Below are 16,098 nucleotides of genomic sequence, written 5' to 3'. Positions count from 1 at the left end.
ACAAAATAAGAGATAAAAAGACGAGGCTCACAGATTTATTTGGTTACAACCGGGGAGATTGTTAATCCAAGGAAGTTGAATTGCACTAAGAATCTTCTTCAGACGGAGAAGTCTCTTATAGCAATGAACGCGCAGAAAAGAAGCTAAACTCTAACAAACTCAAGCACAAGTGTCATTTCAAACTATTCTGCATTGTTGTTAAGCTTTAGGAGCAAGGCTGCTTATACAGACTTGCTCGGGGTGCCTGGAAGGGTTCCAGGCGCCTGGAGGGGGATAAAATTTTAATCCCCTTCACAACAGATCGTGGTCAAACGCGATCCAGATAAACTTCGATTCTGGGCGCTCGGACCAGGAAAGTCAACCAAGTTGACTTTTTCAGTCCGGGCTTTCCGCTCCGATTTCGCACGCCTCGGTCCGGGTCTTCCACTCCGGTTCCTCTTGCTTAGATGATCTCGGTCATCCCGAATAGGGCTTACCCAAACCCAACTTCCGACCTTCTCGAGCAACCTTCCGCTCTGGCTTCTCGTCCCTCGGAAACGCCGCGCGCCTCCTTCTCGTCCGCCCGCGTACTCTTCCACAGCACCTCGTCCCTTAGACGCACCAAGTTCGTCGGTTCTCTCCCGTGTCGTCCTTCTCGCTAACTGCATCTTTTGCTCTATCCTGTGCTCCTAAGTTCCTACACATTTAGACACAGGATTAAACACAACAGGACCTAACATAACTTGTTTGATCACATCAAAACAACCCTAGGGTATTAACAATCTTTTCATTTTTTATGTGAATAACCCAAGTTAAGTTAGGGTAAACTAACATAAAGTAAAAGCAATAAATTTACAATTAAAGTGTAAAAAAAATTAAGAAAGTTAAAACTACCTCCCCTAGACTTAATCTTCCCTTCTCCCCCTTTGATCACATAAAAAATGGGGTACCAACAATTTGAAAAACTAATCAAGTTTTTGAAAAACTTTGAAACTTTATTTTTGAAAAATTATTTTGATATGATGTAGAAAAAATTTACAATAAGTTTAGAAACTTTAAGTTTTGGGGAAAAAATTATAAGTAAAATTTTCTAAGAACAAAAAAATTAAGTTAAAAGCACTGCAAAATGTTTAAGTAACTATTTAAAGTATTATTTAATTACAGTTAAATATTTTATCAGTTAGTCAATTAAATATTTTATTTCATTAATTGGCTTCCAAGCTGTGGCGAGACACTAGACCTTCTTGATTATTGGAGCAACAACCACTTTCTAGATAAAGCCTCTTAAGGAAATTCAAACATTTAATTTTCTCGCTGAAAGCCTTAAGTCTAATTAAACTTTTTAATTTATACAAGTTTTTGGAACCCAATATAGGTTCCTTCCTACAAGATTAATCAGAAATTTTGGGGGTACATAACTTTTGAGAATTTTTCTAATTTGACCTCTATGAAATCTAAGATACTAGCTTAGCCTATTATAATTTTGGGTTTTAACATTTAAGCATGTATGGTTTTTCAAGTTTTCTACTTGTATTTTAATTCATCATTTCCCAATTTTAACTTTTTAAAATCTTCTAATGGACAAGATTTTGCTAGAATTAATTTTAATTCTTTATTTTCTTTTTCTAATTTGCAACAATCTTTAGATAATAACTTAACAAATTTAAACAACTTATCGAGAGCAAGAGATCGTACCTGACTTACTTTGTCGATCTTGTTATCCGTAGCTCCCCCTGAACTGCTGCTTTCTTCTGATATCGCTCCCCCCTTCATCGATGCTCTCGATGTTCATTTTGGACGAGCTTGCTTCGTTTTCGTCATCTTGATGACTTGATATTAACGCAAGTCCGACAACAGCTTCAACTTCTTATTCGGATGACATTTCGTTCCACGTCGCTTTTAGCGTCTTGTACTTGTTGGATTGGACAGGCTTCTTGTTCTTCTCTTTGTCCTTATCCTTGATCTTTAACTTAGGCAGCTGTCTTTAACATGCCCTTCTTAGTTGCAGTAGTAGCATTTTATTGTTATTTTATTTCTACCCTACAGATAGTTAGTTTTTCTAGATTTAAATAATTTTTAAAATTATCTTACCATCATTATCGTTTCTTCGTCATCTAGAGAGGATTCTGAATCTCGTTTATCCATCCTTGCCTTAAAGGGAACGTTAGGCTTCGACTCCTTCTTTAGATCTGCACATCTTGTTTCATGGATTTCAAATGTTGAAAACATTTCTTCTAAGGTAACAGAATCTAAATCTTTAGAAATATAGTAAACATCTACTAATGATACCCACTCAGTAGATCTAGGAAATGCATTAAGCACGTACCTTAGCGAATCTTGGTTGCTTACCTTTTCTCCGAGATTCGAGAGTATGGTGATTAGTTAGTTTATTCTCGAGTGAAGATGTGCAACAGTTTCTTCTGCTTCCAGTTTTATGTTGCTTAACTGATTCCTTAGCAGATCCGTCTCGCGAGCTTAGCTTCAGACGTCCCTTCATATTGCTCAAGGAACTTCTCCCAAAGCTCATTTGTTGAGTCGTAGACACCGATCCGGTTAACTTCTTGTGGTGGTAGGATGCTCATCAAATGGAACTCTGCTTTGCCATTTGCCACGAAGTCGGCATGCTCCTTCTTCATCCACTCTGCTTTGTCATTTGCCACAAAGTCGGCATGCTCCTTCTTCATCCACTGTTATTCTTCCTTTCTTTCGGGTGCTACAAAATCGAATTTTATTATTAAAAGTAATTCAAAGTCAATTTTAAAAAATATCTCCATTTTCTTTTTCCATCTTGCAAACTCCCCCTCGAACTTCGGTGGGTATATGCTTGGTCCGACCATTGATTCAGTGTTTCAATCAGCAGTTAGTTCTCCTGAAGCGTTCTTGCTCTGATACCACTTGTTAGGACCCTTGGCGACTAGCTAGGGGGTGAATAGCCCCTGCACAAATCAAGACAAAAATATCTTCCTCGAACTTATAACTTAAATAAAATGAACACTTGCATAAACAAAATAAGAGATAAAAAGATGAGGCTCACGGATTTACTTGGTTACAACCGGGAAGTTTGTTAATCCAAGGAAGTTGAATCACACTAAGAATCTCCTTCAGGCGAAGAAGCCTCTTATAGCAATGAACGCACAGAAAAGAAGCTAAATTCTAACAAACTTAAGCACAAGTGTTGTTTCAAACTATTCTGCATTGTTGTTAAACTTTAGGAGCAAGGCTGCTTATATAGCCTTGCTCGGGGTGCCTGGAATGGTTTTAGGCGTCTGAAGGGGAATAAAATTTTATCCCCTTCGTAACAGATCGTGGTCAAACGTGATCCGGATAAACTTCGGTTCCAGGCGCCAGGACCAAGAAAGTCAACCAAGTTGACTTTTTCAGTCCAGGCCTTCTGCTCCGGTTTCACTCGCCTTGGTCCGAGTCTTTCGCTCCGGTTCCTCTTGCTTGGATGATCTCGGCCATCCGGAATAGGGCTCACCTTAACCCAACTTCCGGCCTTCTCGAACAAGCTTCCGCTCCTGGCTTCTCGTCCCTCGGAAATGTCGCACGCCTTCTTCTCGTCCGCCCACGTACTCTTCCGCAGCACCTCGTCCCTCAGACGCACCGAGCCCGTCGATTCTCTCTCATGCCGTCCTTCTCGCTAGCTGTGTCTTTTGCTCGATATCCTGTGCTCCTAAGTTCCTGCACATTTAGACACAGGATTAAACACAACATGACCTAACCTAACTTATTTGATCACATTAAAATAACCCTGGGGTACCAACAGATCAATAGAGTGTAAGTACTCTAGTTCCTTTATATAAGAATAAGAGAGATATACAAAATTATACAAACTATAGGGGTATTAAACCAATGAGTCATACTATGAAACTTTGGGAAAGAGTAAAGGAAAATAATCAAGGAAAGAGACCACGGTGACCAAAAATTAATTTAGGTTCATGGCTGGAAAGTCGACAATAGAAGCTATACATCTTCTCGGACAACTAATTGAAAAGTATCATGAGCAAAAGCAAGATCTACACATAGTATTTATAGACTTAGAAAAAGCTTATGATAGAGTCCTAAGAGAAATTATATAGAGAAATCTAAAAAAGAGAGATGTAAGTGTAACATATACTAAACTAATTAAGGACGTGTATGAGAATATAATGACTAGAGTGAAGACTTCATGCAGATTAACTGAAACATTTCTAATAAAGATAAGGTTGCATCAAAAATTAACTCTAAGTTCTATCTTTTGCATTAATCATGGGCGAACTCACTAGGCATTTTCAAAACATAGTATCATGGTGCATGTTGCTTGCAAATAATATTATTTTAGTAAATGAGACACGTGAAAGAGAAAATGATAAACTAGAATTTTAGCAGAAAATACTAGAAGTGAAAGGTTTTAGGCATTAGTAGAGTAAAGACAGAATATATAAAAATATAAGTTTAATAATATTAGAAGTATCTTATTAAAATCGGTGATGGCAGGCTATGTGAACTGAGAGTTTCAAGTATTTAGGATTATTTTTGCAAAATGATAGAGCGCTTGAGAGAGATGTCTTACATAAAAGACATGCAGAATGATTGAAATGAAGGGGGTGTTGGACGTTTTATGTGATCATAAAGTACTTCTAAAACTTAAAAGAAAGTTCTATAAAATAGCAGTTAGACTTGTTATATTATATGACGTTAAATGTCAGACTATGACTCGAGCACATAAGCAGAAGATGAGAATTACAGTGATAATGATATTAAGGTAGATGTATAGACTGTTGGTACGGTTTGCACTAACAATCTAACTCAAGTTTTGATAAATGACAAGTGAGTTAAGTTAGGTATTTTTATGATTTAATTATTTTATCGAGTGTGCAGAAATTGACGAGTCTAACGGACCGGACACCAGATTGAATCCAGCTAGGTCCGCGGGACCGGATAGCTGATACGAAGTCCAAATAGGTAACTGGTAGACCGGATATCTGGCAGGAAGTCCGGTTGGGTCTACGGATCGAAAAACTGGAATGAAGACTTGGTGGGTTAGAAGACTAGTCAAACCAACTGCAAGATGGTAAATAAAGATAAATCACTGGAGGAGATTGACTTTGTGAGGGTGTGCCCCTGTTGAGCGACAGTAGGCATCGGTCCAAGTTAGGTCCATTTTGGATCTCTAATCTAAGACTTTGACTAGTTCCTAGTCCTGGGAGGATAGGAACTAATTACTACTTCTTATTTTTCACTATGCTAATTTTGTTTTACAGGTTAGATATTTAAGTTTTGGACAAGCATAACTTGCAGGGCAAAAGAAGTAAAAAACCTTCGGATGAACAGTATCCGAAGGCACCTTCAATGGCTATAGAAGGCGCCTTTGTACTGTTCATGGAAGACATTTTCAATGGCTTGAAGGCGCCTTCTGCATGATAGAATTCAGACCTCATCACGGATAGAAGCCGTGCTGTTTGGGATCAGATTTCTCGGGTTGGAGGCGCCTTCAATTGCTATGGAAGGCGCCTTCCAAGCTCTTTATAAGGATACTCACCCAAAGCTTCAAACACAACTTCTATACGAGCTTCCAGCGATCCTTTGGGCTTCCAAGTGTTGCTACTTCATCCTCCTATTGTGCTGCAAAGCTACTGTGCCCGACTGCCATTCCAAGGACTTTCGATCGCGGACGACAGACCGACATCGACAAACAAGCATTTGGACTTCAATTCTTACTTATCAGTAACGAAGCTATTTTGTTATATTTAATTATGCATAAAGGAAAGTGTAGCCTGTTACACTTTTCTATTTCTTATCATTGTAATCGATTCCCTCTTCCGGAGGTATCGGAAGAAGTATTTTAGTGGATTACCCATAGATGGTTCCGCAGGACCCAGGTCTTGGAGTAGGAGTCACCAAAGGCTCTGAACCAAGTAAATTAACCGTGTTTTCTTGTGTTCTCTTTTGCACTTAATTTCCACTGTGCGTACTTTTGATTTAAAACCTGAAAAGATGAATTTTTAAAACCACATGATTCCCCCCCCCCCCCCCCCTCTCTCACGTGTGACTCGATCCAAAATAGACATACAAGGATGGACAAAATAAGAAATAAGAGCATTGGAAAGAAAATCGGAATTACATCTATTAAGGAAAAACTCCGAGAGATGCATTTAAGATGATACGGACATGTACTTAAACAACCAATAAATGCTCCAGTTAGATAATGTGAAACTATGACAAATACGCACATCCAACAAGGAAGAGGAAGACCAAAAAAAGACTTAGTTAATAATATAATAAAATAAAATAAATTTTATTATATATGATGATATAATAAGAAATAAAGTCCAATGATGTAGAAAAATTCTTATAGTCGACCCCACCTAATGAGATAAAACACGGAGATGATGCTCCTTTTTATTTTTAATCATGGAGATGATGCTCCTTTTTATTTTTAATCAAAAGGTAGCATGCCTCACTAGGTCTTCTCAAAAAATAAGGTAGCCACCCTTAAATAAAGCATTCGATATTATTATCTCTTGTCATATGCATTAAATCTTGAATTGGTCAAATGAATTTGACATATTCGATCATATTTCATTTTAATTGTTACAGTTTTATAATGGCTACAATTCAATTTGTAATAATTATGTTGTAGCTACTATAATATTATAGTAGCTATAATTTTATAGTTGCTACAATACAATTTTATCTTATTCAATAATATTTACATTATAATAGTTATAATTTAGTAACTACTAATACAAGTTTATCATGTTAATATAATTAGTCGTCCCCTCGGATAAGTTTAGTGACTAGCGCATGAGGTGTTATCATCATGAGATCTGAGGTTCGAATTTCAGCAAAATCGAGGTAAATACCTCCCTTATGTGTTAGTCATTATTCCAAAGGCTAGTAATTGTCTGTGATTTACCTCTTCCGTGTTGACATGTGACAAATTGATGGGAGCGTATTTACAATAAAACAAATTAGATTCAAAATTTAATAAGTAGAATGGAAGATAATACAATAAAACAAATTGAAGGATAATTATATCATTTATTCATCTATTTCCATATTTAAATTTTAAAAAGTATCTCTTTCTATATTAATAATTAATTATATTTTTAAAATAACATGTATTAATTAAAGATTTTATATTCATTTTCTAGCCGGTCATTAAAATTTACCTTTAATTAAAATGGGAGGTCCATTTCTTTCTTCTATTTTTCCAAGGGTATTTAATGTCATATTTAATTGTCATGCGTGTTAGGAGTTCCACTTTGTTCCATATTCCAACTTCCAATAAATCACTCAATTAATGCCCGTAATTAATCGATGTTTAACTGACAATCCCACTAATTGCAACATTAAGGAGTTAATCCACAAAGATTAAGGTAACGGCTAACCTAATCTTGCTCAACCAGATGAAGCCACGTGTCCATCTCAACGGTATCTCCACCCTCTTCCCACCAAACTCGCTCTCCCCTCGAACTCCTCTCAATTAAAGCAAAATAGAAGGGGGAATCAGCAAAAAGATGGCGACGATATAACTTTGACTGATTCAAAAGGCATTTTGTGTGTTGGCAAGAAATCAAGATCTCAAACTTTGGCCTTTGTGTGTTCTCTTCTCTCTGCCAATTGATCCATGGCGAGAGAAGAACAAGTACCCGATTCGAAAGCACATCTTGTGGAAGTGATTTGCTCAGCTGCGGCCGCGTTCTCCGCTTGTGTTCGCCGACGAAATGCCTTCGAAATGCCGGTGTTTGTCGACTGGTATCTCATCCTCAGAGTATGTCTATATCACTACACTCTACCTCAACTGATTTAATAGCCGTTTGGTCGAGTTTCAATAATATCTTTGGATGTAGGTAGATGAGGATGTAAAAGTGGATGTAATCCGTAGGCGCTATCGCCAATTGGGTAAGCACATAATTCTCACTTGCAATCCTTAGCTCGTTCTCAAATGACTCGGTTTGTATTTGGGTGGAGATTTATCGCAGCATTGCAACTTCATCCGGACAAAAATAAGCATCCCAAAGCTGATGAAGCATTCAAATTTGTCTCTGAGGTAAAATGAAACAAAATGTCATTTCGAGTGATGGTGTTTTTCTTAGCCTCCAACTTTAGTACATCAAACCACTCTTAGCATTCTATGAAAATAACATTGGAACATGCTCTTTTTCCATGAAAAGAAGCAAAAGAAACAAACTTGATTGAATGTTTCCTTTGCCTTTAGTCAACAAAGTCCTTTAGCTTCAATGTTAAAAGTAGCAAGCGTGGCTTTTGAACTTGAGTGAGGTTTTCATACTTCTTACTTAGATCTTTTAATCCGAGTATTGTTTCTCAAAGATATGAAAAGAAGAAAAAATACATTTTATCGAAAGATAATTCGAAAAGGAAGGTATAACTATAGGAAGATGATGTGAAATTGTAATGGGGTAATTTTGCATGCAGTCCCTATTGGCAAACAAATCTTTGCATGCAGTCCCCATCCATGAAAATCTTTGTTTTCACTCCCCAATCAAATATCTTTACCTAATTGCCCATGATATTTTTAGGTACAAAAGTCTAAAAATCAATATAAATCCTCTTAAATTGAGTATATTAACTTAGAATCTAACATATTTTCTATCAAATTGAGTACGATTCTTTTTTCACCTCAAAATATACTCGATTTTAGTTTAATGTGTTGAATTTAATAGGAATTATACTCATTTTTAGACTATTTGTATCGAAAAATATTTGAGTTAATTTCGATAGAAAATATATTCGATCCTAGTATAGAGTACTATATTATAGTGTAAAGTGCTGAATTTAACATGAATTATACTTATTTTTAGACTTTTTATATCTAAAAAATAAGAGAGACAATTTTGATAGAAAATATACTCGATTTTTAATATAAAGTACTGACTTTAAAAAGAATTATACTTATTTTTGGACTTTTTTACTCAATTTTGAAATTTTTATATCTAAAAAATTTGAGGGGCAATTTATGTATCAATATTTGCATGAGGGAGTTGAAACAAGTAATACTTTGCAGGGAGTGGAAACAAAATTTTTTGGATATGAGGATTATATACAAAGTTAACATTGTGATTGAAGATTTTTCTCTAATTTACCGTCATTTTAATCTCACTGATGAAGAATTGATTGCCTTGAAGGCATATGCATGTCTCTCTGACAAGGCCAAAAGGCAGGCATTTGATCGTGAGAGGGGGAGCCACTTTTGCAAGGAGTGCTATGAAAGGTTCAATTGCAGAGGCCATGGCAATAAGCCCAGCCATGAGAAGAAGCACACGAGGCAAACTCGTTTGCGACAAATGCAGATGAGATTTAGAGAAGAATTCCAAGTAGTAGAAAGATGTTTGAGAGTTAACCAAGCGCGCCGAGACGAGTCACCACTGTTTGATCCTTACAAACAAGGGCTATCGTCGCCGGGCTACCCTCACTCAAGGCAGGTCAGACACCAATGGCACTTCAGTTCAGCCTGCGAGTCGCCTCTTTATGAGATGGGGAACGATAAGCATGTGAGAACTGAGACCTAAACAGGTCCAAATGCTACTTTTCTTTTAGCATAAACTTGGAACAGTCGTAACAATTTGTCCTAAACTTGTTTCTGTAATACTGAATGAGTTTTTAGCTGCCAAGTAAACAAATCAAAATGATTTTTTTATAAACAAAGAGTCAAAACAGGCGGCAACAAGTGAAGTCATGATCTATCTCATTCTCACGGTAGGTTCTTATCATGTTCTTTGAATATTTGCTCAAAACTTTGTTTGCTGATGCATCAACCAAAGACAAACAATAGTATTCAATTCCCACCACGCTTCAGCTCCATTATCTCTAGATAATGAAATATTATATTATACAAATTATAGGTATGAAAAGCCCCCTTGCAAACTAGTTTATTCTTACAAATCACATGCATTCAATGAAAAGGAATCCAATTTCAATCATGCAAGCAAAGAACATGTTTGTCTTTCTTTTTGTTTTGTGTTCTTTAAGAAAGGGATGGAGCCAATATTTGCAAGGATCAATCTCAATGAAGGCGATGTTTCAAGTTTCAAGATAATGTTTGACTAACACAATTCCATCAACTTGTACAAGTAGTGTAGGAGATTGCAACTCAGTGTTTTCGGGTTCGGGGGTTTGGTCGAAAAGGTCACATTAGACTGCAACTCGCATTCGGGTTCTCGTCGCTGAACATGATGTTGTATGGATCAGCTGCTGGCTGATGCATGTAGGCAGTTGGATCCGGGTGAGCCTCAACCATGCCATCGTAGTATCGCGAATAATATCGATACTGATCGTCGTAGATGTGCCCTTGAGACGATGCGGCTGCCACCGGAGTAACAAAGTGTGACTGACTCATGCTTGGTTGGGCCATGTTGTAGCTCATAATGTAAGCCGGTTGAGGGATGTGATCACCTCTGAATTCTACTGCACTTTTAGCCTTATTGTCATCAACCTTCTTTGGTGCCTCTACTTCTCTGCTTTCAGGAGCCTTCTCAGACTTATCGGTGGCCGGCGGTTTCGATGTTTCCGAGTTCTTCTCATCCGCTTTCATCTCCACCTTTTCGGTTTTTTTGGGGGTTTCATCTTTGGCTTCTTTGGCCTCACTAACAGACTTGTCAACTGCTTCAACTTTCTTCTCAGCCTCAGGACTCTTCTTGGCTGCAGTACTGGGAGAAGAGTCGCTGCTTTCGACGACGGCGATCTTCTTCGGTTTTTGCGGCTTCTCTTTGACTTCCTCATGCGCCTGAACACTAGGATTCACCTCCTGCAAGAGCTCAGCGTGCTTGCCGTGCTTCTTTAGTTTCTGAATCAGTGTTTGGCCATCGGCAAGAGATTTAACAGTCACCTTGTTTTGCCTGATATCAATATCCATTGACTCAATACCTGAGAGAAAGAAGAAGAAGAAAGACAAGCTCAAATTTTTATCAATCAACTTGAAAAATTCTCTGAAAAAAAAATAAAGTTTGAATCTTTGGCCATGCACACCTTGAGTTTTGCTCAAGATTCTGGCAACTTTCTTCTTGCATCCTTCACAGTGGATGGAGACCTTCAAAACGACAGTCTGAGGAAGAACAGAATGTATTCATCTTGGACAAAGAGAAAATTTGCAAACATAATAAGAAAATAGTGATAGTGAAATTGGTACCTTGTAATTGGCTTCTGGGGCTTCTGCTGCTGCTGATGCCATTGAAGGGAAGCAAATGAATTAGGTTTTGGAGTTGGAACTGAGAGGAGGAGGAGGAGGGATGATAAAGGTCGGAGAGAGGGAGAGAAACAAACCAAGAGGATCGTGTTTTGTATCGGAATGAAAGGGAAAGGCAACTTGAATTTGTTTTTTTTTGGTTGACGAAGTAAAGTTTCTTTTTAGATCTTATAGTTTACTAATTTTTCATAATATGTGTATTTTCAAAATGCCCCCCGTAGTTTGATTTATGTCGAAGTACCCCTAGGCTTTCATTTTTATTGTCCAAATGACACCCTTTGGTAATTTAACTAAAAGATAAAATAAATATTCTAGATTTTCTTTTGACATTATCGAAATGGAACTTAAACATTTATAAAATTTGTATTCTAAACTTGAGAGAAAATAGAAATAATCTAAGTCATGTTTGCTAATGATGGTTAGAGTCAACATTTACCTTATCTTTAAAGCTCTCTATTAACAAATAAACACTTTAGATGGTATTTTACAAAAATAAAATCAAAATTTTAGTGCTAAAAAAGAGTATTTTAACATCAATCAAAATCTGAGTGGTGTGTAAAAAAAAGAGTAAATGTTGCAAGGCATTTTGAGAATTACCTTGTACATAAACTTGAAAGAAAGGATATTCTAATGATATATTAGTATGGTAGAGTTTATAAATTGGGGGTTTAAATTTCGAATGGCATTTAGCTAAAAGAAAATAGAAAAATAGAGGGGGCAAAGTGACATATCCTTGAAACTTTTCTAATAGAGGAGAAAACGTTATTTGTGTGGGTTAAGAATTAGTGAAATAGGTAGAAGGCCACTAGGTATTTAATTTTAATAAATAGCACGACCAGTTGAGGTGTCGATGACACATAGGGCCCCACCTCTTCATAATTGAAGGGTGTCGCACAGCATCACCCAAATTACCACTTAATGTTTTTTAGCTTTTTTTTTATATATAATAATTTAGGCGTTTAAATTTCACATTTATAAATCTAAAACTCAAAAATTGATAAAGAAAATATCCATCCTATTTGAAATGTGAATTTTGATTCTTTTATTGCTCTTGTAAGTGTTTTATCATTCAGAATCATCTCATTTTAGAATTTTTTTGTCATCATAAAAGGAAAAGGGTTAGAAGGAAATACTTGAATTGTGCGAGAATTTGAAGATAAAACCTTTCTATGTGGGATGATAACACTTAAGCTAATTTTAATAAATCTTTAATACCAAATATTATGTGTCGAATTGTCTAATAAAGCAATTTAATAGGTATACAAAATTTGCAAACTTTAATGTTTTGGTGGTACTTTAATGGTCATTAAAATATATATTAAAATGGGTAGGAAATGAGAATGAAATAATGTCATTCCTTTTAGAGGATTTGAAATGATTCTCTTATTTATTTCTAAGTGTACCATATTCATAAAAGCTAGATATTTCTTCCTTAAGTTTCTTAACAAATAAGCTTAATATTAGAGTTTAATATGGCATCCAGATCGACCCGACTTCGTTAACAAATAATTTTTTTTAATGGACGATTGATCTAAAAATATTGGACTAATAACTTTAATATGATATCCAAATCAAGTCCCAACTTCAATTCAACTTTGGCAAATTAATAAATAATTTTTTTAATGGACAATTAATCTAAGAGCAATGGGCTGATGAGTTACCCGTTATAAGCGCTTCATGACCGTTGAAATTTTTTTTATAAAATTGGATTATCACCTTAAGATTAATCAAGGTAAGTTGAATACATAATTTCAACTTTAAAAAAAAAATTCTACATGACTTAATTCTTTCGCCTATTTTAATTTCTATAATATATATATATATATATATATATATATATATATATATATATATATATATATATATATATATATATATATATATCCTAGTTGCCAACAACCCAAGATAGGTATAGCTCAACGAAAAAGTTAGTGCAACAATTGAAATGTGGTTTCTCTTTTCTTTTTCAAGACACGGCAATCTAAAATTTGGAGAGATTTTATATATACACCGTAAAAAAGGGAAAATATTTAAATATTTCTTCCTTATTTTACATGCTGAATGGTACGCAAACAAAAAAACAATAAAGACCATGAAAACTTAGACGTGTATCAATTGTCTACATACTCTTCCAAACATGAAGTTGATAGGCAAGGAAAAGGTTGAACTTGATGAGATAGCAAACAAGGTCAAACAAGAATTGTAAGGTCTTTGATGCATAAGAATGTTCATAACGTGACCTAATTTATTTCTATGACAATACACGCGATTGGATGGAGATGAGGATGAGCACCGGACGCATCAAAGTCGAGTCGGATTGAGTGAGATGACAAGGTATACTCGACTTGATGTTTCAAATGCATACGATGAGGATGAGTGCTACCATCAAATGTACCGTTCGGCTAATTTTGACTTTTTGACAAATTTAAATCCTCAATCGATCGTCTAATTGTCGTAGCAATTACGATTTCATAATTAATACAACATGAATATTGTTAAATAAGATAAATCTGTACTATAACAGTTACGATTTCGTAATTGCTACAAAGTGAATGTTAGGCGAACAAATCAAGTTCACATTGTAACAACTAAATGTTGTTGAACAGGTTGAGTTTGCATTATAACATTATAGCTGATATAACATGAACATTGTTGAGTAGAAGTCTACCCGGTAGCCCAATTCAAGGTTTAAATTTGAAATCGCCCGGTGTAAAATCAAAACCGACCGAATAATACATTTGAAGGTATCTGTGTAATTTTACAAGAGAGGGCTGGTGGAATAAGACACCTTTTGATAACAAATCAAAAAATGACGTCCTTCGATTTTTTGTCCAAAATTCTATATAGATCTCCTACTGACTACTCACAAGAGGTTCTTATGGACGGGAACGTTTTCTTTATTGTAAGATCATAATCAAAATCATCAATTTTTAACAGAAAGGATTCTTTTTGACAAGTATTGCTTACGGTTCAAAGTTGAATATTCCCATTGATTTGCAGGAGTTCATGAAGAATCAAACTGCTGCATTGCCAATTTTTGGCCCTTTGTTCTCTTATTCAAGTTGATGGCCTTACTTGTATCAGACAGGGAAGTCACTCATCTGAGGAACTCAAAGCAGTTACTTGGTCATGTGCCATCAGGTTGGGAAGGCCAAACTATTAACTGTTAGTTTTAACTGAAGGAATTGGCACTGTCGAAGTCCCACTGCTTTGTTCCGACAAACCCTCATGCAAGAGCTTCGAAAGCTTTGGGGGTTGCAGGTTCGCTCCTGATGCTTTGTGTTTGAGAATTTGCAGAAGTTTGTAAATCAACAGCTGTGCCAGTTGAGTTTTGTTTCTAAAGACTCTTGACTTCCACCATATTTAAGTAGTTCAGTGTCACCTACCTCCAGTCTAGCATTCATGTGAAACATTTGGAAGTATATTTAAATCAATCAGAGTTCTTCTGTCAGATGGTTTGCCTCAGATCTAGCAGCACTGCTACAATGCCCTTCCCTAGAAGAACACTTGGTGTAACTCATCTGCACAAATATTATTTGTAACATTGGGATCAGTCTGACCAGTATTCTCGCTTGTTTGTTGTGCACTCGAACTCAACCATCTTTGTCTTGCCATAGGTTCTAAATAAGAAAGTCAACCAGACTTTACATCGCAGCTGGATTCACTCTTTGTAAGTTTTTCACTGAACTCTTAAGCACTTTTATCCTTTAATATATGATCATTAGGTGGCAATGTTGTGCTAGAAAATTTAAGCTCATTCTCAAACTGAGTAGAATGAAGAGCCTCGCCGCCGGTGCCATTGCTCTTTACACACCAGACTTATTGTTATCAGATAGTCAGTAACAGTATTAATATAGCCATTGCCTTTCACGAGGATATTTCTGAGGAGTTTCTTGTGACATACTAACACCTTTGGGCTGCTCTGAGTTCCAGACCCTGGCTAGTAGACGAGACCGAACTGCTTCCCTGAATAGATCATTTGAGTTTGCTTGCTTAACCTGAAATCACCTGATGTCCCTGGAAGTAAGAGATGAGCAAACTTTGCCAACAGGTATCTCAGCCCAGACACAGAACGACTGGTTTGAACTGACTGAACACAAAAGGATGCTAGTGAGATCATACTTTCCATTATCAATTCTAACTGTAATCTTTAAACTAGAAGAAATTCTTCCAAGGAAAATTTTTCCCTCGATTGATGCATTTGTGACCTGGAAAAAAATAAATTGCAACCTTCAATAGGGTAATGAACAAAATATCAACAAATAGCATGTCTTAATTCTAGAACAATATCACTTATCTCAGGTACACTGATCAAGTCGAGATTCTAAAAGGTAATTCTAGAATGAAACAACAGAAACCATAGTATAGTAAGGGGGCATAATATTACTCCCAAAATATGAACAGACTAAATGCATCAAAAAGATGTGAAACTAAACCATAGATAATATGTCAGAAATATGAAGGCTGGTTTGAGAATGACTCTTGAACACTTCTTTATATAGTACTTCAAGCTATGTTAAAACAATTGAAATAACACTAGTTACTTGTCTAATAAAACAATCATATGGCCCACATGGTTATTGGTGTGTGTAGCATTTTTCTTGGATCTTATACACAAGTGAATAGCATTTACATGTAAAATGATGAAAGAGTGTCGAGTCCATCTATCGTTGAGAAATGTACAACAATAGTGTGCAATATATTTTGCAATGACTTCTCAAAATGATCCCTGAGCTCCTCAGGGATAAGCTTAAGAGCAAAGTGGATTAAGCTGAAGGGCAGGAAGTCATTAACATAATTTGAATTCGTAAATTTTAGAATCAAGGTGTTTTATAGGATCTTTTGTGTTGTTTCCGTATCATGGTCAAATAGCCTGGATTAATTTTTGGTTATCATTGGCAGTGTGTGAGTACCATGATCTTTGCATACAT

General features: G+C 36.1%; 2 protein-coding genes across 2 annotated transcripts; one reads left to right on the top strand and one right to left on the bottom strand.

The window, feature by feature from the left end:
* Positions 1 to 7,527: 7,527 nt before the first annotated feature.
* On the top strand, positions 7,528 to 9,596 carry LOC121988526 (chaperone protein DnaJ-like). Its single transcript, XM_042541987.1, has 4 exons — positions 7,528 to 7,735; positions 7,815 to 7,866; positions 7,947 to 8,014; positions 9,111 to 9,596. The coding sequence occupies exons 1-4, from the start codon at positions 7,592 to 7,594 to the stop codon at positions 9,492 to 9,494; spliced, it is 648 nt and encodes a 215-aa protein (XP_042397921.1). The 5' UTR covers positions 7,528 to 7,591; the 3' UTR covers positions 9,495 to 9,596.
* Positions 9,597 to 9,988: 392 nt separating this feature from the next.
* Positions 9,989 to 11,269, bottom strand: LOC121988525 (heavy metal-associated isoprenylated plant protein 35-like). Its single transcript, XM_042541986.1, has 3 exons — positions 11,111 to 11,269; positions 10,951 to 11,026; positions 9,989 to 10,848 (listed from the first exon to the last, which is right to left on the bottom strand). Exons 1-3 carry the CDS (start codon positions 11,150 to 11,152, stop codon positions 10,112 to 10,114), a joined length of 855 nt encoding a protein of 284 aa, XP_042397920.1. The 5' UTR covers positions 11,153 to 11,269; the 3' UTR covers positions 9,989 to 10,111.
* Positions 11,270 to 16,098: the final 4,829 nt, after the last annotated feature.

The sequence above is a fragment of the Zingiber officinale genome, chromosome 6B, assembly GCF_018446385.1.
Source record: "Zingiber officinale cultivar Zhangliang chromosome 6B, Zo_v1.1, whole genome shotgun sequence".
NCBI classification, from domain to species: domain Eukaryota; kingdom Viridiplantae; phylum Streptophyta; class Magnoliopsida; order Zingiberales; family Zingiberaceae; genus Zingiber; species Zingiber officinale.
This window is presented reverse-complemented; position numbering and strand designations above follow the sequence as displayed.

Bases quoted from the DNA above. Each gene is read 5' to 3' on its own strand.
- LOC121988526 (XM_042541987.1), top strand. From the start codon at position 7,592: ATGGCGAGAGAAGAACAAGTACCCGATTCGAAAGCACATCTTGTGGAA. The intron at 7,736-7,814 runs GTATGTCTATAT...CTTTGGATGTAG, and splicing joins ACTGGTATCTCATCCTCAGA to GTAGATGAGGATGTAAAAGT. The intron at 8,015-9,110 runs GTAAAATGAAAC...ATTGCCTTGAAG, and splicing joins CATTCAAATTTGTCTCTGAG to GCATATGCATGTCTCTCTGA.
- LOC121988525 (XM_042541986.1), bottom strand. From the start codon at position 11,152: ATGGCATCAGCAGCAGCAGAAGCCCCAGAAGCCAATTACAAG. The intron at 11,027-11,110 runs GTACCAATTTCA...GTTCTTCCTCAG, and splicing joins CCCCAGAAGCCAATTACAAG to ACTGTCGTTTTGAAGGTCTC. The intron at 10,849-10,950 runs GTGTGCATGGCC...TCTTTCTCTCAG, and splicing joins AATCTTGAGCAAAACTCAAG to GTATTGAGTCAATGGATATT.